Source organism: Austrofundulus limnaeus, unplaced genomic scaffold (genome assembly GCF_001266775.1).
Source record: "Austrofundulus limnaeus strain Quisiro unplaced genomic scaffold, Austrofundulus_limnaeus-1.0 Scaffold13, whole genome shotgun sequence".
Taxonomy (NCBI): domain Eukaryota; kingdom Metazoa; phylum Chordata; class Actinopteri; order Cyprinodontiformes; family Rivulidae; genus Austrofundulus; species Austrofundulus limnaeus.
The window spans coordinates 890,837-916,059 of NW_013952415.1; the positions used below are offsets into that span (position 1 = coordinate 890,837).

The 25,223-nt window shown below is 37.9% G+C and overlaps 2 protein-coding genes across 2 annotated transcripts in view; both read right to left on the bottom strand.

Annotated features, from left to right (window-relative positions):
- ccdc74b (coiled-coil domain containing 74B) overlaps positions 1-1,098 on the bottom strand; it is a 5,954-nt gene extending 4,856 nt beyond the window's left edge. Inside the window, exon 1 of the mRNA XM_014002417.1 lies at positions 557-1,098. Coding sequence (XP_013857871.1) covers positions 557-854 — 298 coding nt within the window. The 5' untranslated portion in view covers positions 855-1,098. The remainder of the gene's footprint in view (positions 1-556) is intronic.
- A 1,407-nt stretch (positions 1,099-2,505) lies between these two features.
- ulk1b (unc-51 like autophagy activating kinase 1) lies at positions 2,506-25,172 on the bottom strand. Its single transcript, XM_014002419.1, has 27 exons — positions 24,487-25,172; positions 23,736-23,828; positions 23,426-23,467; positions 17,864-17,896; positions 15,752-15,788; positions 15,487-15,660; positions 14,641-14,714; positions 14,269-14,370; positions 13,270-13,328; positions 12,871-12,953; positions 12,683-12,733; positions 12,396-12,487; positions 12,106-12,271; positions 11,852-11,903; positions 11,471-11,551; positions 11,008-11,139; positions 10,758-10,900; positions 9,142-9,401; positions 8,866-9,059; positions 8,325-8,446; positions 7,929-8,054; positions 6,731-6,915; positions 6,400-6,584; positions 5,589-5,707; positions 5,335-5,492; positions 5,104-5,239; positions 2,506-4,950 (listed from the first exon to the last, which is right to left on the bottom strand). The coding sequence occupies exons 1-27, from the start codon at positions 24,574-24,576 to the stop codon at positions 4,895-4,897; spliced, it is 3,045 nt and encodes a 1,014-aa protein (XP_013857873.1). The 5' UTR covers positions 24,577-25,172; the 3' UTR covers positions 2,506-4,894.
- Between the last annotated feature and the right edge of the window lie 51 nt (positions 25,173-25,223).

Sequence of the window (25,223 nt, forward strand, 5' to 3'; positions counted from 1 at the left end):
CCAAATGCAATAATATAATTCATGAAATACAAATACTTCTTAAGTACAGTCCTTTTATTTTAATGATTATGTCCTGCTGGAGTGTGACATTTGTTTGTGTACAAACTAATACGATACCAGAATTTTATATATTAATACTTCTCATTCAACCACAATTAAATTCACTCTATCTAGGAGGCACAATTTATATGGATAGTGTTTATATTTTACAATAACAAGCTGGAATGAAAACAAGCAAAAATGAAYTAAAAGTAACATCTTTCTACTTTTTGCCTTTTTTAAAAAATAATGTGAGGAGTAGAAAGTACAGATAATTGTGTGAAAATGTAAGAAATAGAAATAAATGTATGCTGGAAAATAATTACTCAAGTGAAGTACAGATACCCAAAATTCTACTTAAGTACAGTAACAAAGTATTTGTAATTAGTTACTTTACAACTCTGCCTAAAATAGGTTTTATCACAAGCTTAATGCTTCAAGTAATCCACCTCCACTGAAACCAAAACTAAGAGCCAGCTGTTTATTAGCCAACATCTGTTACTTCATGGAAACACACCTTTGTTTTCCCTCCTGAGGTAGTCTATCTCTGCGTGGAGCTTCTCCAGAGTGTCCTCGTGCTGTCGCTGCAGAAACCGGATATTCCTCTGCAGCGATGCCACGCGGGGGTTCTCGTCGCTGAGACTGGACCTCCCTGCGACCCCCACCGCCACGTCTCCGTCCGTCAGCGGGACGGCAGGCAGACGCTGCTGTGGTCGGTTCGCCGGTAAATGTCGCGGYAGGCCAGGTTTCCCGAGACATCCGATTCTGGGCCAGTGTGGCAAATGCTGCGGCGGCGGGAGACTGTTGCCCGACATGACTCGGCTCGGCTGGACGACTGTATTAGCATGTACTAGCTAGTTTAGTTCGCTGTTCTCTCTCCATTATAGTTCAGCTTGGACAGTGACATAGCTGTCCATAAAAAAACAACTTGCTAGCTCAAACTGAGGTTTCTCTGAAAGTAGGCCTATCCTGGATAACTAACTTTTAGCACCCGTTTACTCAACGTTTCCATGACAACGCTACCCTAAAGGCCCTTTAAATTAGAATAACATCAAACCAGGGACGGTTCTAGGGGCGGGGCCACAGGAGCTTTGGCCCCAGCTGAAATCTGATTGGCCCTATGAAGTGCCCCTGTCCTGTCAATCATCTGTCCATTTTCTGGAAGCAATGACGGCTGATGCAGTTCCATGTCTAAACACTAGAGGCGCAAATAATAACCAACTTTATTTATAAAGCGCTTTCAGGCAAAGTGCTGAACAGTAGCAAGAGATAAAAACCACCACAACAAATTAAATAAAGTAAAACATTAAAACAATCAAATAGGAAAGTCTAGCATGTATCAAGCTTAAGTCTTCTTCTCCTAAGAAAATCAGAACAATACTGCAGAAAGTCTTTCAAATGACAAATGATGACTAGATTTTCTCAAATGCTCTGTGTTTGAAAGTATTTTATCTAGTAAAATGTATGTAAAACTGGTAAGGAGAGTTTATTCTGCAAGCTTTTTTAAAATATATATATATATTACATTACAGGTGTTTGAACATGTTTAACTGGTTAAATGTAAGCACCTTACCAAAACTGGGGATTTGTGTGAAAGAAGGTTGAACAAATACTTGGCCACTCTATAAATATATTGGCCCATTACTCAGAAAAATCCCAGATCCACCACTGCATCAAACATTGTTTTTTATATTAAACAAAATTCTGATAAAGTACACTTTTAAGAAATTATTAGAAATAAAAGCAGAAATATATAAATGGACCAATAAATAAATGAATACACTTAAAATGCACCTATTAAATTAGAAAAGGAGAACTTTACCTCTTAATTCACCTTAATTTTTCCAGCATAGTTCCAATAAATCATATATTTTAGCAATTAAATTAAATGTTACTATTTTAAAAAATATATATTCTTGTTTTTCCTTTTACATGCATTTTTGTCTCCTAAAACATATTTATTTTAAAAAAATGTTTTTGACATGGGCGTCTTCCTCATTTGTTTTTAACTAAACTTAAACAGCAGCACAAGCATGCACAGTAGATCTGCACATGCTTTACTCAAGTAATTTTTTTTACAAATACTCAATAACTTTACTTAAGTAAATTTACTTTGTTACTGCCCAGCTCTGGTTATAAATATAGTTATATTTAATARACTCTTGGTATAACAATGGTTGCACCCCAGTCCAAGTTGCTATAGCTCATTATTTCATCAACTTACACCATTTACATTTGAAAACATTTGCATTTTTCTTCAAATTTTCCAGTTTCTACAAAATAACAGTGGAAATGCTTCTACCGAGTACAGGTAGGTGGTTGAACTCGTTGAAGACTGTCACAGGGTGTGAAATAGAGAAGTGATAAATAGGATGAGCAAACAAATCTAAAGAATTCTGCAGGACTTTCCCATTGAGTGAAACATTTCTGCATAAACGAGGTAAAAAAAATAAAAGTAAACAGAACTGTTGTAGCCATGTGACCTTTCCTTCCACTTTATTCATAATGGAGCTCCCAAAGGAGTAAAAAGTTACATCAACACACAGGAATATTGAGTGGGATCTGTTAGGGATATGAAAATTGATTCTGCGACAGTAGAACGTGGAAGATCGAGCCGAAAGCAGAGTCTTTGGAAAGTACAGGTGGTATCTCTCCGAGCACACAATAACTTAACTTACAATAAAACCACACAGAATTAGGCAAATGGAAATGGAAAAATTCTAGTAAGTTATAAAATATACAAAAAGAAGAATTCAGACCCCAAGTGAAACCATTTTGATGTGTCAAACACATTTGGTTACATAATGGTTCTTTAGGTTCTTTCCAATGATGTCAAACAGCAATGATTGTGTGGAACAATTAAACAAAAAGTGACCCATGCATCAGTTTTCCTGACACCTGCTTCTTTGGAGACGGTCTCGCTGAACAAAACAAGTGTAAAGATGGAGATCTTGTGGATGAGCTACAAGAAGGAATGTACACATAAACACACATGGAGCAAATTTTCAGACAAAACGTAAAAGGCAACAAAGTAAAAATACACAAGTTCTCTTTCAAGGCTGTCCTGCTGCTCATGCTATTGTAAAAGGGCTTCACTTTTAAACCCCGCCCCTTTTTCGAAAAAAAAAAAACTCAAAATTTTATCAGAAAATATTCACTTATTTTACGTTTTTTTTAAAAAGCTGAAGGAATGAGTTTTGGGGTAAATCAGTGTTAGATTGGAAGAAAAAGCTTCTGTATCTCACTCGAGTCATCTTCATACACAGACCTGTGACAAAATATGTGCTTAACTCACCCCAKCACCCATTAACACAGCAAACACCACTGCACACATGCATGCGAACACGCAACCATCTCTTCAAAAACAACMCACTGCAGAAGATAACATGTCCAGTTGACCCCAAAAACTTTTAAGAATTTTTTTCTGGGATGGTAAACATCGATACAAAAAATTGTTTTAAGCAGAATAAAAAAAATTAAAACTCGCAATCCAAACCGACAAGAAGCCTTTTAAAGCCCTGCCCAATATCAAATCTGAAATAAAGCACAAACAAACACTGCAAATATATATATTCTTCAGTGTAAATACACGTTTCTCATCCTATTTCTTCTTTTTTAGGAACTATTGAAGATATCATAGCTTATTCCCYCTCCTTCAACACTCTTCCATCAAGCATATTTGACAGGATCTGTAACAACTAAAACGGTGCTAAAACGAGCAAGCAGAAGTTATTAAATGAGCACGGCTACAAAAACTGGATGACTTTTATCATGTTCCTCTTTCTATACAGTACTCGGACAGTGCAAAATCATTCAGCCCTATAAGCTCTGCCTAAATGTTAAGTCACGRAACATTCAGCCCATCGTTGCTGCTTCTCGTCTGACAGCTTTACATTCAGATTTGATTATACCCGCTAAACACTGACATGATCTGACAGAGAAAATACAAAATATGGAATCATTTGAAGAAATTACCAGCAGTCTGGAAGCGTCTGTGTGCCAGATGAACACATCCCAGGTTTTTGCAGCATTTTTTTTGTTAGTTTCTTTAAAAAGGCGAAAGACGCTGACGAATGATTTTCAGTCTTTTTTTTTGACACAATAGCTACAGAACAGGTTTTAAGTTGCTTTGGGTGTTTTGAGTGTTAACAGGACCCCTCTTCCTGCTCAAGACCATTTAAAAATAGATAAGCAATAAAAATCTAATTAAACTTTTTCCTTCTAAACCACATAGTGTCGATAGGTCAAGGCCTTTGATAAGTATAGCATCCGTCAAGTTTCTGTCTTTTYTCTCATAAAACCAGCACGGTTACAGTGAGAGAAACTTAACAATYAAATYAAACAATGAAAACACATAAAATACACAAAAGTGGGAATATTTGGACACGGCCAGTCCTTAACAGCTAATATTACTACACGTGCAGCAAATACCACACTTTTCTTCCAGCTTGCGTTTTTGTAAGAGATGAAACTGTGAGTAAATTGCTTGTAGAATATTAGTCGACCTTAAAGACAATGAACATGTGAAGGAATGTGACCACTTGGCAATAACTGCTCCTGTTTGTGTTGGGCCTATAGCATCGGCGTGGGAATGGGCTACTTGTCATTTTCAGAGCCATCAGTAAAGTCATCTTCGTGTCCAGCTCTGGGCCAACTGCAGTAATCGGGAAGTTTCCGCTGCAGTTCACTGCTGAAGAACCTAAAAAATGTTCACAAGTCTAACCCTCAGGTTTCTGTGTAAACTTGAGCCTTGTGGTTTTCTTGCGAAAACGAAAGCCTTTCTTTGTGAAACCATGAAATGTGGGAGGAGTCCTGTTTAGGTGTAAATGGATGACATCATATGGTGTGGGGACTCTCAAACACAGAGGCCTGACTGCAGAGCTGTGAGGCGGCGTTCGATGCACTCCTTACCTGCAGCGAGAAAGGAACAAAAGAATTAAGCTGAGCCTTTTTAATTAAAGCAAAACCAGTTATTTTTATGTAAATTCTTCTTTTAAGCACACAAGAATGAGAATTTTGGCTCAAACCCAGATGATGGTGGGTTCTGGTGTTAGTGATACTAACATTTGCTAACACTGAGGATGTCCTCCTGCTCAGTGAGGAGCAGAGACAGGCCCTCCATCAGCAGCAGAGCTTTGTGGTAGCGCAGGATTGATGCTTCCCCCTGGTGGAACATCTCATCCAACGCAGCAGCCTGAACCTGAGATCAAAAACGGGAAAATCAAAAGCCTTATTATTATTTACAGTACTTATAGGACTACACAACCTGTGTACCATTCATTCACTTTACTCTACCATTTGCACAGTGTGGCTGAAGAGCAGCCGCTCAGCGGTGATGGAGGTGATTTGGTCCATTAGACGGTGCTTCCTGCTGAAGAAATGCTCCAGACGTGTGCTGAGCGAGCGGCAGGATGCCACGCTGGACTTGTACAACTCATTCAGCCTTCTCACAACTGGGAGACGAAAACAAATGTTTCTGCTCWGAGCAATGTTTGAATTATACACGTTTAAAAGATGGTCCTGCTTGGTGCGTGAACAAGGGCTCGTACCTTGTTTCACAGTAGCAGAGGGGTAGAGTTTGCCCTGTTTAACTCTCTCCATGGCTGTGTGTAAGGCAGAAGACAAGAGCTCTGCAGTTTTAAGGTAGAGCACCAGCTGTTCGGCGTGACTAAGGAGACAATTAGAGGAGGAGTTAAAGTTTTTATGTTTTGTTATTTGAAGACTATTATTGTTTCAATGTATTTATTTTTGAAAAAGGGGCAGATATCAAGAATTTTTTTCTTCTTTCTGCTACCTTTCATTTTGTGTTGTATTATTGTTTGTTGTATGCATAGCATTTGTTTTGTTTTTAAATGAAATGAATACATTTTTAAATAAAATAAATAAATTAAAAATAAATCACACAAGAGAGGGAACCTAAACTCTTAAATCAAGAAAAAAATAAACCTTGAATTACACATGTGCAATAGYCTCATTCACACCAACTCTTATCTAAAATCATGAATGCAAGCTGCAGAACTGTGGCGAAACGAGCGGATAACTTCCTTCTTGAATTATTATTTATTTAATTACCTCATTGTCACCAGTTCTTCTACAAATCCAAAATATTATTCATTTCCAGATTATGTTCAAATGAAGAGAAATCTGTAGCTACTACCAACCTGTGTATGGTTTTATTTCATKACTTGATCTTTTTATACAATGATGTATAAATGTGGCTTAAAATCAGCYGAACAGTAGAGAGTATTTCTAAACGTTATATAAAATCACACAGACGGGGGTTTATTTAAACATGTAACTACACCACACTAGAATTGCTTGTGGCCAGATAAACAAAAACAGAAAGTCCTTGATTTTTACCTCCACTCTCGGCTCAGAGAGCTGATCTGATCTGCTACCAGGCTCTGCTGCTGAAGGAGAAAGAGGTGAGACACGTCTCCCTGTCGTCCTGCCACCACAGCACCACGGGCCCCCGCCACCTCCATGAGACAGTAGGTAAAATCTAAAGTGAAGCGCAGACTCTGCACCGTCTCTGTGTGTTCCTGCTGCACTCCGACAGGAGCAGACAAGGACGAAGAAGGGGGTTTATTAGCTAATGTCAACAAGAATGTAACTTTACAAAGAGCCTGATCTGACATGAACACAAYCATTAAACACAGGAGATCTGCTGTGTCAGAAACCTGCTCCTCACCTCCATGAGCGTCTCCTCAGGCAGCTCAGGAGCCTCAAAGGTCACAGGACCCCCCATGTTGGCTGTGATGGGATCAGAGAAGCTGTACCGAGGACTGGGTGGAGTCTCAAAGCCTTCCATATAGGTGCCAGCCTGAGGGTAGCGACCGGTTAAGGAGCCTGCAGGGCTGCCTGAATGGAAGGAGCCTGCAGGAGTCAGGAGAAGAGCAGTAATATGACAAAGAAATCATTTTTACTGTAAAATTCACAAAATCATCAATACTGCAAATAGACAGACTAAACAATAAATGGCAACTTTGTAAATTGTTGCCATTATTGTTGAAAAATAATCCATACATCAAGACATAATTAGAAAGAAGTCTCAGTGTTTCATTCTATATTTTGTTTATAAGTTAATTAGTACCGGGCACGTTAACGTGTTATTGTGTTAATGCAGGCGACGCTTAACAGCAATCATTTTTTAACTTACATTAACAGTTACTAATTTATATTTCTCCGTCGGAGCTTTGTTCACTGGGCAGCTAACACACACAGACACACACACACACACAAACGAAGTGGTTACAGTGGGGAGGCAGGATCTTCATTATTACTGGCTTAAGATGGCCTCCGACGTGCGTAAACAAACAAGAGGGTTATGCAGACAACGCGGGCCAGCGTGTTGGAGAAAAATAGAAAAAGTAAGACCTGCTTGCTTTGCCTTATTTGTTTAAAGTTTTTGAAAATGCATTGCCCCCTTTTTAAATATAAAACAGTACCTAAAAAATGCTCCAAACATCTTTGAGTCGGTTAAATTTGGTACAGAACAATGAGGTTAAATCAAGAATTCAAGGGCTTTCAGTTTTTTCATTCCAAATGAGTACTACATAAGGAAGGAAAGATAGATACTGAGGTCACAGCTGTCAACAAAAAATAAATAAAATAAAATAATCCATAAGAACAAAAGGAAATAAATGTATATAGTGTGTCACACATGGAGTGTATTGCAACCAACAAACTTACACACAAAGTAGAGTGATCGTTTCTAAAAATTAATTGCGATTAATCGCAAAAATATCTTGAGATTAATCGCGATAAAAAATTTTAATCTATGCCCAGCACTAAAATTTATATTTGTTGCAGAAGTTAATCATCATCAGAAAGGCTGCAGAGACGTCTACATCTGTTTAGTTATAGTGAGATCATTTATAAACTGATACCCGAGTATTTCCTCTGTCTGGAGCAATGAGGTGGGGTGCTGCCACTTGGTGGGGAGCCAACAGTGAAGACCACCTGAGCTGGACTGCAAGACCCAGGTGCAAAACCTCCACAATCACTAGAGGCACCTAACAAACAGAAAATTTWATTTATAAGCTTGATTTAAGCCACAGACACTACACATTTACATGTCTGTTGAGCTTCAGATAAGACGTGCACGACTGTAGTGCAACACAGAAGTACTGGTATCATTTCAAATTAAGCACTGACTGGTCAGCAAAAATAAAAACAAAAATACAAACATTTAATTTTGAAGCAAACTTACTAGATGTTAGAGGTAAGGAGGTAAATCAATTTCTACAAGATATACAAGTTTTTGTTTATTTTCACTGACAAACCTGTTATATCTATGGCTTTTTCAGAGGTCAGGTTCTCCGTGCTGCCTCGCTCTCCTGCGTGTCCCCCTGCTCCAAATGCTGCCATTAGCAGCATGTCAGACAGACGACCAGCACTCTGCGARCTGCATCAAAACAGATGAAAGAACACTTTTTAAAATACATACTTTAAGTGTCGGCTCAAATTTATAACTTTACTATACAGTATATCAATCTGAAAATAAATGAACATACTGTATGTATGTATGTATATATATATATATATATATTAAAATTTTGCACTTAATAATGCAGACTAATGTATTGTAAAAKATTCATAGAAATCATAAAACTAAACAATACAACAAACAATATCTTAAAGTTTTTAAGAACAACAACGTTTGATTTATGCTGCACTGCCTCATAAAATAAGAAGGGATTAAATTAGTTGTAGGTTTAATAAAGAAACCCTTGTTTATTCTGTATCTGCAGCCAAACAACCATCACTAGATATTAAGGTCAGAACAAAAAAAAACAAAAAAACAAATAAATAAAACGAACTAACCTTCCAAAGCTCCCGCCATCCTCACTCAGTCGATGCATGCAGTGYGCAGTGTTCATGGCTTGTTGCCCAAAGTCTCTGAGCTCTCCTGGGGCAGTCCTGCTGCAAGGAGAGCCGATGACCATACCCTTCTGAGTCAGGTAGTTCACAAGGTTCGGAGAACTTGGGGGTTTAGGGAATTCAAATGGAGGTATGGCCTGAGGAGAGAAGAAAAAGCATCCCAGGTTATTTCTTGTGCATCTTAACRAGACTGAGGCGTAAACAAAGATTTTGACTCACTCTAGAGGGGGAGCCCAGGATGGTAGGAAGGGGGTTACGCTGCATCAGCTCACTAAGTCTGGGGGAAGAGTGTAAGGGACGGACAGTCATCAGCCCTGCTGAGGGGACAGTTACGGGGTCCGAGTGCTGCTTCTTGATTTTCTGCCTGCCYCCACCGCTCCCACACTCCAACAGACAGGGGGCACTGTGGAGCCGGGAGCCGAGACCTGCCARCTGCGGGTGCTGCTGAGATGTGGGCCTGGTGTCAGCGTGCTGCACAACTGCAAAGGAAAGTGGGACAGTGGGCCTCATGCAAGAACATGTTCGTTTTCTTATCCTAAATTTCTCTTACTTTTGTTCGTACGAAGGGTTCGTACGAACGTCAGTCAGCTTCAACAAACTCTTCTATCTTCAGGAAAAGTGTGTAAATGAGCTGCGTAAACTGATGAAAGCATATCAGGTGCTCGTGCARGAGGAGAGGAGATTAGCATAATTACCACCCCAAAAACACCATWTAAGGATATAAGTTTCCTGCCCCAGARACCAGGAAGTGTTCATAAATGACATCYCAAAGTAAAAAAGAAGAACTTTARGAGTTCGGAGATTAACGTCCTGCTGTCAGAGATCCAGAAAAGAAAATCTGTCTTTTTTAGCAGCGTCAGCTGTGGAACTAAAGGAGCTGACAAAGCCAAGGAATGAAATCTGCTGTTAATACCGTGTCTCCTGTGGGTCGTATACAGTCACAGAAATAAAAATCTAAATCATATTCATCTCTCTCCAGTCCTGCTCCGATTTTCCTTTGGTCAAATATTTTTAATAAGTGTAAACACCTGTGTTATWTAGTTTTCATTTATTCAGAAGAAGAGCAGTCGCGCACTGCTACCCCCCCATCCCCCAAGTGTCAGATTCGGTTCTGAAAAAAGCATTTTAAACTGTCTCCAAACTTCAATGCATAATGTAAGTTGGTTTGTAGTTGGAAATCTTCATATTAATATTGTAGTGTTATACAACAGCATTAAAAGCCAATTTAATTTAGCCAATTTATGTCATTAGTTACATTTAAAATTATAATTCCAGTTCAAACAGAATAGCCTATTGTTAACATAATTATGGAGTGTGATTTATTTTCAACTTGAAATATCTTCAAATTAATGAAATATAAAGTTATTAGTGAAGAAAATCCATCTGGATAACAGCCGACTGACTGCTCGTAAAATATACGACAGGTCTGGACCACTCGTGAATTTTGTTTGTATCTGAAAAAAATCTTAGAATACGAGAAAATTGGTGAATGCCACAAACTCTCCTAAACCACTCATATGCACAACTTAACAAATCTGTTCGTACGAACAGTTCTTGCATGAGGCCCAGTGTGGGGTAAAATTTGTTCTTTTTTTATAGGAAGTGTGAAGCAAAGGTTACCAAAACGTAGGAAAATGACAAACTCTGTCCAATTTTCAAATAACTATAGCAATGATACATGCAGCATTAATAACCAAAATAAATAAACAAATAAGCTAAATACAGTTAATGCAATTGTTTTCAGAAGTTGGGGTGTAAAAAGAGAACCCTATGTACTGATTTCTGATAAAGTCTTTATTTAACAGCTCATAAAGCAGAGGTCATTTCTTAAGTACCTTGAGGAGAGAGCTGGAACGTTCTGGTAACCCCCAGGGAGAGCCTGCGGGAGGCTGGAACAGCTACCTGCCTGGGGGGTGAGGGTCCGGGTCTAAAGCCAGGCAAGCTCCCACTGCTGCAACGGCGRACTGGTGTCGACAGCCTGGTAATATGGAGATGAGGAATCACCAGTTCCAATCAAAAACTGACCCCAGTACAGCAGCAGCGCTAACAAATACGGTTTGCACAGGTGTGTGTTTGGACACAGACCTWGGTGAGCCATCCTGTTTGGTTGACTGCAGGTTCTGCTCCATGCGTTGATAGTTCTGGACCTGAGATGGCACTGGGATGGGCAATGACTGTCCATGGTTCCTGTAGTTACTTCCCAAGAACTCCARGGGCCTGGAGACAACAGAGAGAAGAAGGTCAAAACAAAAAGGCAGAAATACACGAGCAAAAGTTATGTTTAGTGTGTTTTAACAATTCACTGCATTGGCTGAATGAATTATTGATTCAAATAGGAAAAAAAAGTCTGAACTTTACTAAACTTACTTAATTTAAAATGTCCTCAACTTGAACACACACCATTTGGCTCCCTACATCAACTGCAGTCAAAATAGTTCCTCATTTCAAGTTAATGTTTTGCCTGAAGCTGCAGTACAAGTCTCTATTTACTTTCTTAGATGGAGAATATTCCTCTATGACTTTTACTTAGTCAGCTCTGTACTGATACCTGACAAAACTTGGAGACCCGCTGCAGGAAGGAGAGTGTGGTGGCGTTTTGACTTGGTTACCAGAAGAAGCCAGAAGAGAGCTAATGTAAGRAGAGAAAAATAAAATCAAAATCCCATCTTAAAGAAGAAAAGAGAGCACACCCATGCTTTAAATTAATACAGTTATAAACATTAGTGGGAGTATTCCAAAAAAAACTAACAAAAACAGATTTATTAAAAGGCTTAGCATTACACGGAGGAAGGCATACTGTATTTCTGCCACCTTTTCATGAGTTTTAAACCATAAACAAAAATAATATTGCTTCTACTTTGCTAGCAGGCAATAATAAGACTAATATAGGTGATAACGACAAATGGGAAAACAAGTTTGTGGTTCCTACCCGCTGTTCATCAGGCTGTCCTGCAGCACTTTACTCTCACACGTCAGCTCACCTGATGAAAATACAGGAATATTAAAAAAAAAAATGAGACAATTACTGAAGAGTAAGCAAGGCATTTACCAAAAACAGATTATCTTGTATTTAATAAACTGCTCATAATCACCAGTATAAATCCAATGAAGAGATTTTAGAACACTGTAAGTCCAATGTTTGCAAAGGGGTTAAATAAAATATAATAAAATYGTTTCTCTTACTCATAAAATGAGCAGGCACCATAACAAAATCATCCGTGTCACAAGAGGAGGAGTTCTTGCTGCTGCCGCCGGCTCCAGATGAGTCCTTGAGGAGTAAACCGGTGGTCTCCTGGGTCAGGGAGGCTGGAACTTTGGCCCGCGGTAGCTGGGTCTCAGCAAGAGACTGCTGTAGTCACAGGAAGACAGAAAGTAGCAGGTAAACTAAAGAAGCACAAGGCAAAGGTCGGACAGGTCTCCTAAACAACCGGCCTCATGCGCGAGGTGCAAACGGCCAAGTACTGGAGACAAACCGGCGGTGAGGCGAGGTGAGAGGTCGACGAGCTGCTGCAGGAGCTGGCTGATGCAGAGCTGGGCAAACAGGTCATGGTCACTGTGGGGGTAGCTGGGACATAAATGCAACACAGTTTCAATAATTTATAAAAAAAATAAAGACATTTAGCCTACAATAAATGTGTAAATGCAACCAGAACTTTTTACTAATCATATTAACTATTATTGAAGTCGTTTTTTATTACATAAAATATTGTGTAGACCCAAACATAAATCCCCCAAATGTWTCCTGCGACATCTGACTCACTTTTTTTAATAGAAGAGCTGGCATCCAGGAATAGATGAKAAAAAAATTCATCTAACAAAGACAGAAAGAAACAAGTTGATGAAGCAAACTGAAAACAGACATTTTAAATTTAGGCAAAATTACAATTTAGAAATACCACTGTATGTGAAGTATGTAACAGTTTTTCTAATTGTGAGAATTTCACTGACCAAACTCCATCCGGTCCTTTGGGTTGCGCTGCAGCAGACCCAGCAGCAGTTGCCTCAGGTGGTTTGAAGTTTCTCTGGGGATYCTGAAAACAAGATAACCGACACAAATATTTTTAGCTGCTTCTACAGGACTCTAAAATCAAACATGTACTTTATGTATAAAAAAAACTCAACCATATAACAAAGGCTTTTCTTTTTTGTAAAAACAAAAACAAAAGAGAGTCAAGGTTTACTTTTATTTTACAGCTATGATCAGCATCTGTCCTGTTTGACTAAATAATCATCATCAGACATTCAGTATAAAAAAAATATGCAATCTAACCAACACACAAACATAAGCAACAACAGAAAATAATGTTTCTTCAGCTCCGTGTTAAATCTAACATTTCAGGTTCMTACTTGGGGCTGAGATTCTTGTTTTTCTCATAAAACAGCCGGAGGTCCTGAGGACTGCTGGCCTAAAGAGAAAAGTGGAAAACAAAGAAATATTATAACCACAACAACACTGTGATCTACTGGTGTTTATGTTCCACCTGTGATCTTCACTTTGCAGTTTTTGACCCGTAATATTTGAAAGAAACATTTCTGCTTATTTGAAAAAAAAAATGCTGCTTTTTACCACGTTTCGGAAAAATATCATTCAAAATGAGCTGCTTTTTTTCTAAACATTTGTTTCACAGAGGTTTATTCCTACTTTTACTACCTAAAACCTTTATAAATTATAATAAAGCAGTACAATAAACAATTAAATAAAAAGGTTTCTTTTTACTGTCAGCTCAACAAGCATGTGCCACCTTAACTAATCCATACTTCCTTCATCTTTATCTGATCAGATCATGGAAATCTATTGGCCAATGAGCAAAATCTTCTGCAGGATTTTATTTTTGTTTTTGTTGTATTTCCTTATTTGCTTAATGTGTCCATTTTTCATTTCAGGCTGCCATAAACAAAATGTCCATTTCTTGTTCTCATTATCTTATCTTAGGTGATGAGTAACCTGGTAAAGAGGAAGTGGTGCAGCATAATTCTAACTGACAGTTAAATATTAAAATGTATTTATCAAGCTGCAGATCTTGTTGTTTTGCTCCTGCTGGTTTTAMRTGTTGTTGCATAGCTCTTAAAAGCGTGCACATAAGCTCCTAAATACAAAACATTTCAATCAAAACTGAGTAACGTTACACTGAACTGAATGTTTTCTTGACTCGGACAAAAAAATACTAAATAGAAATTACATTTAATTTCTAGTTTATATGTATTTATGACAAATGTTACAAAAAAATCTATTTTAAATTTCACATTTAAATTTTTCTATTTTGGAATTACGGTCAATAAAGACAAGAAAACTACATAATTGTTTACAATCAGACATCATTTTTAACAATATAATGTTTGTTTTACCTGAAAAGGAGCTTTCCCAGTCAGACACTGAAACACTATAGTTCCTATACTCCATAAGTCAGCCTTGGCATCATAGTTCTGGGACATGATTACTTCAGGAGCCTGTTCAGGAAAAAAAAAAAGAGTCACAGAACAGTTATTGTTTTCACATTATTACAGGAATCCAATGTTTTATAAATTGCTTTTTCACAATCCTGTAATGTTAAACAAAGAAGTGTTTTACACAATAAATAGATCATAAACGCAGTGTTGTTTTTCCAAAAAAAAACAACAACTTTAGTTTAGATGATTGCATGACTTTACCATCTTAGTATTAAACTAAAGCTAAAAAGATTGTTTCCAACTGTATAAAATCCTACAAATTGTGTTTACCATGTACATGGGGGAGCCGCAGAGAGTAGCTGCCATCATGTTGTTCTGAAGATACCTGGCAAAGCCAAAGTCCGCTGCACAGAGGGAGAAAAATAAAAGAGGATGAGAAGGATGAGAGTATGAAGTATGAAGAAGTATGACCATTTTACTAAAGAATAAACTGAAAACAAAACTTTCAGATGGCTTCAAAATATTTACAGAGCTCTAAGAACATTTATTTTAGTCTTCTGCAGACTTCCACCTGAACCGTCTGGTCGAAAACCAATAAAACCTAAACATTATAATACTCCAGCATTAAAAAGTGATTTCTTCACGGGCTACGTTCACACTGCAGGTCTTAACGCTTAATTCAGATTTTTTTTTTTTTGGCGTGAACATTCTCATTATAATTTAAACGCAACCCCCATCTGACTCCAGTGTGAATTCTCCACAGCTCGGACATGACCCACATATGCAGTGAATGGTTTTAGTGAAAAAACAAACTCACACAAGRCTTTATGTGCTCGGGGGCATTAAGATCAAGTATATATCAAAGTTTTACTGATTTGTCTTTTTATAATCCATTTTAAAAAACCCATAAACAAGTCACAGATAGTTTTAGAAATCCTTGCAGCAGTTTAAGTGCAATTTTTTAAAGCAGCTGGGCTTCACGTGTGACTGAACTGAGTCATCATTGATCACTTCACAGGAAAACTAAAACATTTAGCTGAAATCTCAAACACCGGCTAATTGAATATCAGGAAACTCCACCAGAACTGGGGGATGTAGAGATTGAAAAGCCAAAAAAAAAAAAAAAAGCATTGTAGTTTCTAAATGTGTTCATGTTTCCTGACTGTCAAAACCTACCGATCTTGATGCAGGTGTTGTTGGAGTGAGATTTGCGTCCTGGTGGGTAGGAGAGCAGAATGTTTTGGGGTTTGAGGTCCCGATGGATTATTCCTTTGGTCTGTAGGACCCTCATGGCCCCTGCGATCTGCTGCAGGAACACTCGAATGGTGTCCTCACTCAGTGTCCCTTTGGCTGCAGGAAAAATGTAAAAGAAAAAAAAAGACCAACAATTGTAAATCTTACTGTATGTGGTGCTGATTGATTAATAGTAGATGGAACTCACAGTGTAAGTAGTCAGCAAGATCACCTCCATTGCAATACTGAAATATAAAATTAAATTAAATAAAGAAGACATGATGGGAGAGATCTACAATGGAATAATATTATGACACACATGAAACAAGGAGGGCTTTTTAACCCCACCTCAGAGACAGCTGAGGWGATCACAGGAGGGATTTGCTTAAAAGTGAAGCACTAACAGATTTATATCCTCCTTCCCCATCCAGGTATTATTAATATGAATGAACCAGGGGGAAAATGAAGTGTGACAAGTAGCTGCCTCTAAAAGTAATCTCATTCTTTAGTACCCAGAGATAAGTATAAAAAAAATCCTGCTTTCCAGTTCAAGAGAAAGCAAAACTATACATTAATCTCAACTAAAAAATGATCAACGACAGAAAACGTGAGACAGCAGTAGTAAAAAAACATCCAGAGTACCCAGACTAGTGTGCACACTATACATTATTTCAAACTCTTAAGGCACTGTCATACTAGGGGTGTAAGAAAATATCGATACACTGAAATATCACAATATTTCATTTCCCGATACTGTATCGATATTCTAAAGCCCTGTATCAATTTTTTTAAGGTTTAAAMTGTCAACTTTCCAGCCAGCCGTTCATTTTTATGTTGTAGTTCAGCCTCTGACCACTAGTTGGCAGCAGTGAGCCAGCCATTTGGCTACTCTACCTCTTGAGCGCCAGAGAGTAAGAGAGCATTAGCATTGTAAGTAAACATTAGCTTCATGCTCCGATAGCTGAATCTGAGCGGAAAAGACCGACACCCTCTGCCTTCTAAGCTGAGGTAAGGTTACGAACAGATTTGTCAGAATATCTGTATTTTAAGCCAAATTAAGTGTCTTGTGTGCTCTTTTTCCAACTGTGGTCAGCTTTCACGTTACGGAAGGCTAACCCATGCATCTCTAGCGCCTTGAGTTCGGCACTCCCCCCGTGACATAAAACTCTGTTGCTCTCAATGATGTCCAGCTGATGATCGCATCAAAGTCCATTTACTTTAAGTTTATCCTGCTGTTTATCCTGCTTCACTTCAAAAACTGTTTAACTGTGTTGTTTAGCTTCTCCATTTATTTACTGTTTATTTTCGGGACTTGCCCTGCTGTTTGACCCACAGTTATGCAAATCAGGTTCTGGATGCAGATCAGCTGATCCCAGAAACTCTGTGTGCAGCAGCTTCATATCATCTGTTTACTGAACTTTATGACAACATAAAGGCTATTGTTTAGTGTTGGGTGGATGTTTTGTAAATTATTAAAAATTAAAAGCTGCAAAAAATATATTTTCAAACTATTTATTGCCAAATTTAGTCTAATAATTGAAAACATGGATGAGATAAGAAATATGAAACAAATAAAATCAAATACATACAAAGCAGAACACAGCTAAATGTATCAAAAGTATGTCTATGTAATATTAGAATTTTCTGAGACAATGAATTTTAGTTTTTCATTTTTTTTCCCAGTAAGAGGTTTTTATTTAATAGAATTTTTGGACAAAAATAATCGCAATAAATCACCTTGCTAACAGTATCGCAATATATCGGGATATATCGTATTGTGACCCCTCTGTCATGATATGGATCGTATCGCCAAATTCTTGCCAATACACAGCCCTATGTCATACTATAACATTTTAGACAACTTAAGGCAACTTGTGAAACTTTTTTTCTCTAAATTAATAATAAGTTATACCTTTGATAAATTTATTAGTATTATATTATGTACATTCCTAAAATAGGATTCCAGTTGTTTTTTATTCCGTCCTTAACATAGATGTCTTTAAAAAAATTTCTACGTATGACAGGGCCTTAAGCAACAGAAATCAACAAAGAAAAAAAACTGCTGACATTGATGGTGTGCATTATCAATGCCAAAAAAGGAAGAATCCAAATGCCAAATAGGTAAAAGGACACATCAATCCTACTACTTATCATCAGGTTAATAGAACAAAGTCTTGACAAAAAAAAAAGAAAACAGCATGTAAATATTCTCTGGCAACCATTTACTGGTTTAATGCCTGAAGGCTCAGCTAATTATAGCTGACAGAGTTGAGACAACACATCGCTCTGCAAACAAAACAAGGGATCACAGCAAGCTTACCTCCATGACCAGGTACACCGAGCTGGCAGTTTCCTAAAGAGAGAGAATAAGAGTTGGTGTACAAAAACACATGGATGAATTAAAAAAAAAAGAGCTTGCTAGGGAACAAAGTGAACATGTAATTATGATTTCAGAAATATGTTGGGCCTTAAAAGAGCCAACACTCTCCCCAAATACTATTAAAGCTTTAGAAAGCAAGTCTAACTGAAAACACCACTTTAGTAAACCATTTACTAACTCACATCTCTACACAAACAGTCATTCACAAATTAAATAGAACACCTGTGGTGGGCAAGAGTTTGTGGAAACTTACAAGAAGAAACAGAAGAGACGGAAATCGATTTATTTACACAGAAAAACAACAAACAGAACAGGTGCTGTTGGACATGTGAGGAATTGCTTCAACCATTATTATTTACTGCAACTTCTGTTCTTTAGAAACTCAAAAAATTTGAAGGAATCCATACAAAATTACTTCAGGCTTTAAAAAAGCTCTCTTATCACATGTCAACAGATGACGGCCGTCTCTCACTCTGACCCTATTTCAGTATCTCTCTGAATGCAGCGGTCAGAGGCCAGCCTGTTTTCTGTGGTTCAGCTGAGTCAGGACTTCTACCGGTGGCTGCTTTTGGCTTTAATGAAGACGGACAGCAAACAGGCAGCCAGTCAGGTCCAGGCAGAAGGCCAACAGTCTGGATTTATAAGTTAGGGGAGAATTTAGGCACTGAACCTGAAGTAAAAACSAAAGGCGTCCACGTGCTCCATCTGAAGTGCCGAAACTGACTCTCACCGTCGCAGTTACATGATGAAAATCACATCATTCTGTTCGCAGCTTTGAGTCTTCCACCCCTGCTTGTCACAACCCACCGGGAGAACGTTTCACCCCCCCTCTGCATAAGAACTTACCYTTTGTTTGGTCAGACGTTTGTGGGCACATTTGTTGATGCTGAAAGTGTTTAGGTGCTACATTTTCCTCCAACTACTCAGTTTTCTAAAAATAACGTGCTTCCCGAAGTTAACGGTTGTGCTCTGAAGCAGACATTTATAAAGATAATTCAAATGGCCAAAAACTCACAGATTGGAGACAAATCGAACGTTTTGCACTGAGGAATCCATCTGCGAACAACCAGGTGACCGCGCATCGACTGTTGGCTTCAGATGGACTCTACTGGGCCCTTTAGAGTGATTATATTCTTTTGAAAAAAGCTAACATCAATTTTTTTTAAAAAAGCTAATATTTTTAGAAAGTAGAAGCAAGGAATGATTATAAKTCAAAGTGAATTACAATAAACGTTCATCAAAATATGTGGCGTTTACATTTTTATCAGTTGCCTCATTGATCTGATTAACTCGAGACCAGGCTGTTTGGGCAACAGCCCGAGAGCCACAGACCATCCTTAGCATCATTCTGAACAAGACAAGCTCTTCAGCAAGATCTGCGTCTGCCCCGAGGAGGTTCTATAGAACAGCTGGAGTGTGCAGAAACCASGTGACCYTGTGATCAGCTGGAGAAGCTAACGGCTAACACAGAACGGTCAAGAGTCTGGATTTCCCATCACTGTACATGTTGATAACAGAGCAGAAAAAAGGACTGACAATGTAGAAATCATAAAAACTATTAATAATAATATTAATCCAATTATTAATATTTTACAGTTTATATAATCTAACTAATGTTTTAAATAATGTCATAAAAGCTGTTTGTGTTATGGATTTATTAACAGAAGATAAACAGGAAAACCTCTCATTTTACAGCACAAGTCAGCAAATTTGATCTTATTTAGCTCAATGTGATCTGAGCAGAACATAATGTAACAGTTTAAAATTAAAATAATCTTATAAAGTTGCTGTAATCACTGTTATTTATTGAACTGGTTAGCAGATATTAGCTTGTGGAGCATATACATAGTGTAGCACTGTTGAATCATGCTACAATTTAACACAAACCATTAAATATTACTTTGTCCTCTGATTAATATTTAGACCTACAGAGTGTAAAATATTATTATAAATGTCTGATTAATATTTAGACCTACAGAGTGTAAAATAATATTATAAATGTCTGATTAATATTTAGACCTACAGAGTGTAAAATAATATTATAAATGTGAGTATTTTTAGGTTTCTGTTAGAGGAACCTGACCTGTTGAGAAGATGTTAGCTAATAGAGACAAGTTTCATCCTATAACCAGAGAACATTTTCTAACTGTTGACTGGTAAATATAAATATTATTTTTATGACAGTGAGAAGAAATAATAAATATACTTTATTACTAGCTGAAGTCATCAGTTTTCAACTAGCTAAAGTCTAAGTTACAGGCTGACTTCAGGTCTGCTTTAGATCATTGTTACTCATAAATTATATTATATTTTCTAGTATATATATCTGCTGTTTTACATGATTGTTGCACGAAATTAACATAATTATTAATTTATTGTAAAAACATGACAGATAATCTGTGAAACAGATCCAGTTCAGCTGCTGTTTATCTATGTTTCTACGGAGGCTGTGAGCTGTTGCCCTTTTAGGTCTCCGTTTCTGCTCCTCCATGTTGTCACAGACGCTATCAGTGGACAGTATGGGTGGGGCTCAGTCTAGTGATCTATATATTTAAGTCTATGGTCTGCCCCAAGGTCTCCTATAAATCGGACATGATGAAAACCCGGATGGTGTTCATAAGATCTCGTCATCAAACCAGATCAACTGGTTGAGCAATGTGAAAAAGCAGTCTATCTAATGAGTGCTAATCCCAAATAGTTGAGCTCTGAAAGGGAGCCCACCCATCCCCATAGGTTGTACTCTACATTTGGATTAGAATGTCGATCCACTAGTTAAATCAACAACTTTGCCTTCTGACTCAACACTTTTCACAACAGACCAGGCACTGCTCAAATCTGCCTACCAGACTTCTGCTCTGTTCTAATAAATAAGATCATGACACAATCAAACGTTTCTACTTGAGGCAGTTGACCATCCTCAGCTTACAGGTGGTTCTTCTATTAGGGCAGCGCAGACTCAGATTTAAAGGCACTTATCTTTTTCCTGGCTGCATCACACTCTGCTGTAAACCACCTCAGTGTCTGCACAATGTTTTGTCAACAGGATCATACTGTCAGCTAAAAGCAACAATGAAACTCGAAGCCTCCCAAACTCTGACCCCTCCAATCCCTGGCTAGGCTAAAAAATTCAGTCCATAGAGATTACGCCAGGTGTCGGGGACAAAGGACAGACCTGGTACATTCCAGCATTGATCAGAAATGATTCTGACTTGTACCCAATTATGGAAAACTAATCTCTTATCTTTGCTCACTTTATATTTTATCCATCTTATTCAAACCTTGAGGCTGTAACCTTGTTTTCGCCTGGACCAGTGATCGTCCAGTACAGTGGTTCCCAAACTTTTTATCTTCTGACCCACAAAATATCCATGGCAAAAACTTGTGACCCCAAATATTACTGTTCTGAGTACACAAACTTCGTTAATCACCCTAAAAACACAGGCTTTTTGACAATCTAAACAGCTTGTACACAAATATAAATACTTATTTATAGTTATTTTGTGTTTTTGTAATAATTATAGGAAAAATATTACATCAGCAATTATTTTATTACTCTTTAAATTGATTTCTGGAGATTATCCAAGGTGCTTCATGACCCATAATTGGGTCCCAAGCCCAACTTTGGGAACCAAAGTACACTGGTTCCAAAACTTTTCAGCTTTTGACCCACAAAATAACAGTAGCAGAGACCTGTGCCCCCAACTATTTCTGGATGATAAACATTTGTATCAGGTCAACAAAACATGGGCATAGTAACAATATTTTTATACTACATTTATCCATTTTAAAATATACTAACCTCACTCCTTTGTAACAACGAAGGCAAACATGTAATTAATTCAGAAAATCTTTTCAGGACCCCACCTTGATGTTTCGGGACCCCACTTTGGGTCCCGACCCCAACTTTGGGAAACACTGGTCTAGAACACTAGTATTTATTTCCTGTCCCTTCAGACGCAAAAACACAACAGAAAGAGATTTCTGCTGATGTGCAGTGTTTGGTTTGGTGTCAGATTCTTTCAGACCCTTCTTGGTTATCTGGATGAATAACCACCCGAGAACACCACAAGAATCCTTTTACCCAGAGAAGGTCGCTGCTTTTGCACCGACTCACCCYCTGTCAGCGATAAGAGCAGCATTTCTGCGAAACTGGCAGAGAAACGTCAACTTCTTGAAAGTGATTTTCTTTTCTTTCTAGCTGCTGATAATGACCTTTAGAGCTGCTGCCATAGCAGTGCTCACATGAATACATGCAACAACTCATTACTAAAGGAGAGAAGGCTAGAAAAACAAAGGTCAAATCAAAGCTTTGAAAACAAAAATGTCAATTCTGTAATAGATTTCTTTGCTAATTTGCATTCACTAGAGTTTTATATATATTGCAACAAATAAAATCTCAAGACTCAAACGTGAGATTTTATTTAATAGTAATAGTAATAATAATAATAATGAGTAGTAATAGAAAAAAAACATAAAATAATCAAAATGAGCATCGATTGCCAACCTCTAAACTATCTTATTTAATACATGTTGTATTACAATGTAATTTAGTTTTCTGTTTTTAACCAGATGGCCGTGTGTTAATTAGGGATTACCAAAAAAACAAAAAAGCAAACAAAGGAACACCTGCTGGGTTCAGATAAATCTGTGTGTGAGGACGTGAGGGACATCATGTCTCAGCAACCCAGYAGGTGTTGGGATTGTGAGCTTCAGATCAGTAACCAGGCTACAGGCAACAGCATCGCTGTGACTGAAGAGTCGCATTTATCACCGAACAATGCAGCAGCTATTCTGACAGGGAGAAAATAAGATCAACACAGATGTCTGCCGCTGCTGGTACTAGTAAAAAATAAATACATATATATCTGTCTAAGTTCATGACTTAGAAATAAATATAAGACTTGAGGCACAGAGAAAGTAACACTACACTTCCCAGAAAGCCTTGTTGACAAAGGCCATTGGGAGTGGGAGGTGTGACTGCACACAAAATGTAAACACAGGAAWTGYTGACAGTGCTCAAAKGGACWGAGTGCAATCTAAAACTTTAGGATYCAAAAACATCTATGCGTAGAATGTTACAAAACTGTTTGACAAGTAGGAAAATTATTAGTTCAAACTGCATGAGTGGGAACATAAATAACCCAACAATGTTTTGCTTCACTTTGCATGCAGAAAACTCAACATTTTTATTTACAATATTTAACATCAAGGCTATAAATTTGGATTTAATTTATTATTTACAATGATATAGTGTGAAATAAAACACCAGAGTCAATAGGTTCTTGTTCAATATTTTGGCCTGTTTGTAGTTTTTATACACTTCTAAAGTAATTGTGCACAAAATGATTCTTCTGTTGTTCCTGACAAGCCAATGGTCATTAGTTGGGTTCTTAACTTTTGTAATGAGTCTATATRACCTGCTAACATGCTAACTCCTGTAGCATGTTACGAACATGGAACAAACACAGCTTAAATGGCATTTATGATTTAAATACTGCATACCTGAAAGTCCAGTAAAGCAACGATGTTCTCATGTTTGAGTTCCTGCAGAAATAACGACAAAAAATAAATTACTTGCGGGTACATTTTTTTAAATATTTTAGACCTGCACAATTTGTGCTTTTTTTTTCATTTGTTGATGTGACAGTCTTTCACATAATCATGTTCAGCTGCACAAACCTGTCAAGCTGACCAATTTTCGATTTTAAAAGTTCCTCAATATGAAACGCTATCACACGACCAAAGTCCACTAAACATAAGATCTGAGATGTCCAGAACCTGACAGAAAGAAACTAAAACAAGTCTGACATACCTTCAGTATTTTMATCTCTTTACCCAGAAGAGTCTGAGATTTGGCCAAGTTCTTCTTGTTTATGCATTTTACTGCCACCTCCCAGTCAGGTTTCTGAAAGGACAAATTGCAAGGAAGATCYATTTTCAGTGGAATAAACACAGCATGCAATGCAATGTTTGTGCAGTTGTATTGGATTCCTCTCACAATGTGAACTGATTATTAGTGTGCAAATGTACTGCCAGCCTGAAAATGCACTAACTACTGCAGATGTTTGGCAATATTTTTAAAGATGTCACTGATTCTTTTGCAAAAATTATGTCAACACGTTCATCATAGCATTTAACACTGAATCACATTTAGTGTGCAATCAAAGCTTCTATAATTTCCATGTTTTTCAATCCGAGTACATGTTCCAACATGTTTATTTAATGGCGCTTAAAGGGAAACAACACGTGGCCTATATATTTGATTAGAACAACGCTGAGTCACAACACTTTTAGATAATAATGAAGGCAGTCACAGATTTACTATTAATGCATTTATAAAATGTTTTGAAACTGTTAGAGGTATTTTAGGATGGTCTGTGTTTATCAAGGAATATCCTGTTTGCTATGTCGGGCCTCTTAAGGCCGTACGATGACAACAAACGTCAAAATGGCCAATAACATGCAAATTCGTGTTAAATTTTCAACAAATACGTTGAGATTGACTTCTGATATTTATCATTAACACTGCTTAAAAATAAAAATGTAAAAAGTGAGCAAATCACCTCTTTGTTCCTTCCTTTAAACACGACAGCAAATGCGCCATGTCCTATCAGGTCCTTCCGACTAAACTCAAATTTCCCCACCGTCTCCATTGTCAAAAGAAGAAAAAAAAGTCTGCTTTTCTCCTATGAAGACCTGAAGAAATGACAAGGAGGCCTCAGGTCACCCTTCTTGTCGCCAAGTCCTTTCTCCTCCGTCAAGTGGGGGCAGCTGCAGGGACTTTCACCCCCTCTTTCACTMGCCATGGACTGGCTTCCCAGCAGCAAACTGTCCTCTTCTCTCATGTTCACACGAAGACTATGGAGTAGTTTAACTCCTAACACTGTTGCACGACTATTTCCATCGCTGACAAAGCGAGCGACACGAAGTTAGCTAACTTAACAAGCTGGCATCGACGAGCTTCGCAGCTGTTTTAGACGRGCCACCTTAAAAACAGCAGCATGAAGCGTTTTGTTTATATACAAGAGACCAGAGAGGTACCGACTTCTATCGTCTGGAGCGTCCAAGCGGCTAAAACAGCACTAATTTTTAACTTAAACGAAGCCTACAGCGTTTTATGTCCGCTAAGCACCGTGAAAATTGCCAGCGCGATCTTGCAAATAGCGTATAATTGGCAGAAAGTCACAGCATCGACGCTAACAACAAAGCAGATTCGGTTCGCTCGCTCTCCCTGTAGGTACAAAAATGCGCATGCGCAGAATGGTAACAGTTTGACGTCACTCAGCAGCAACAATAAAAT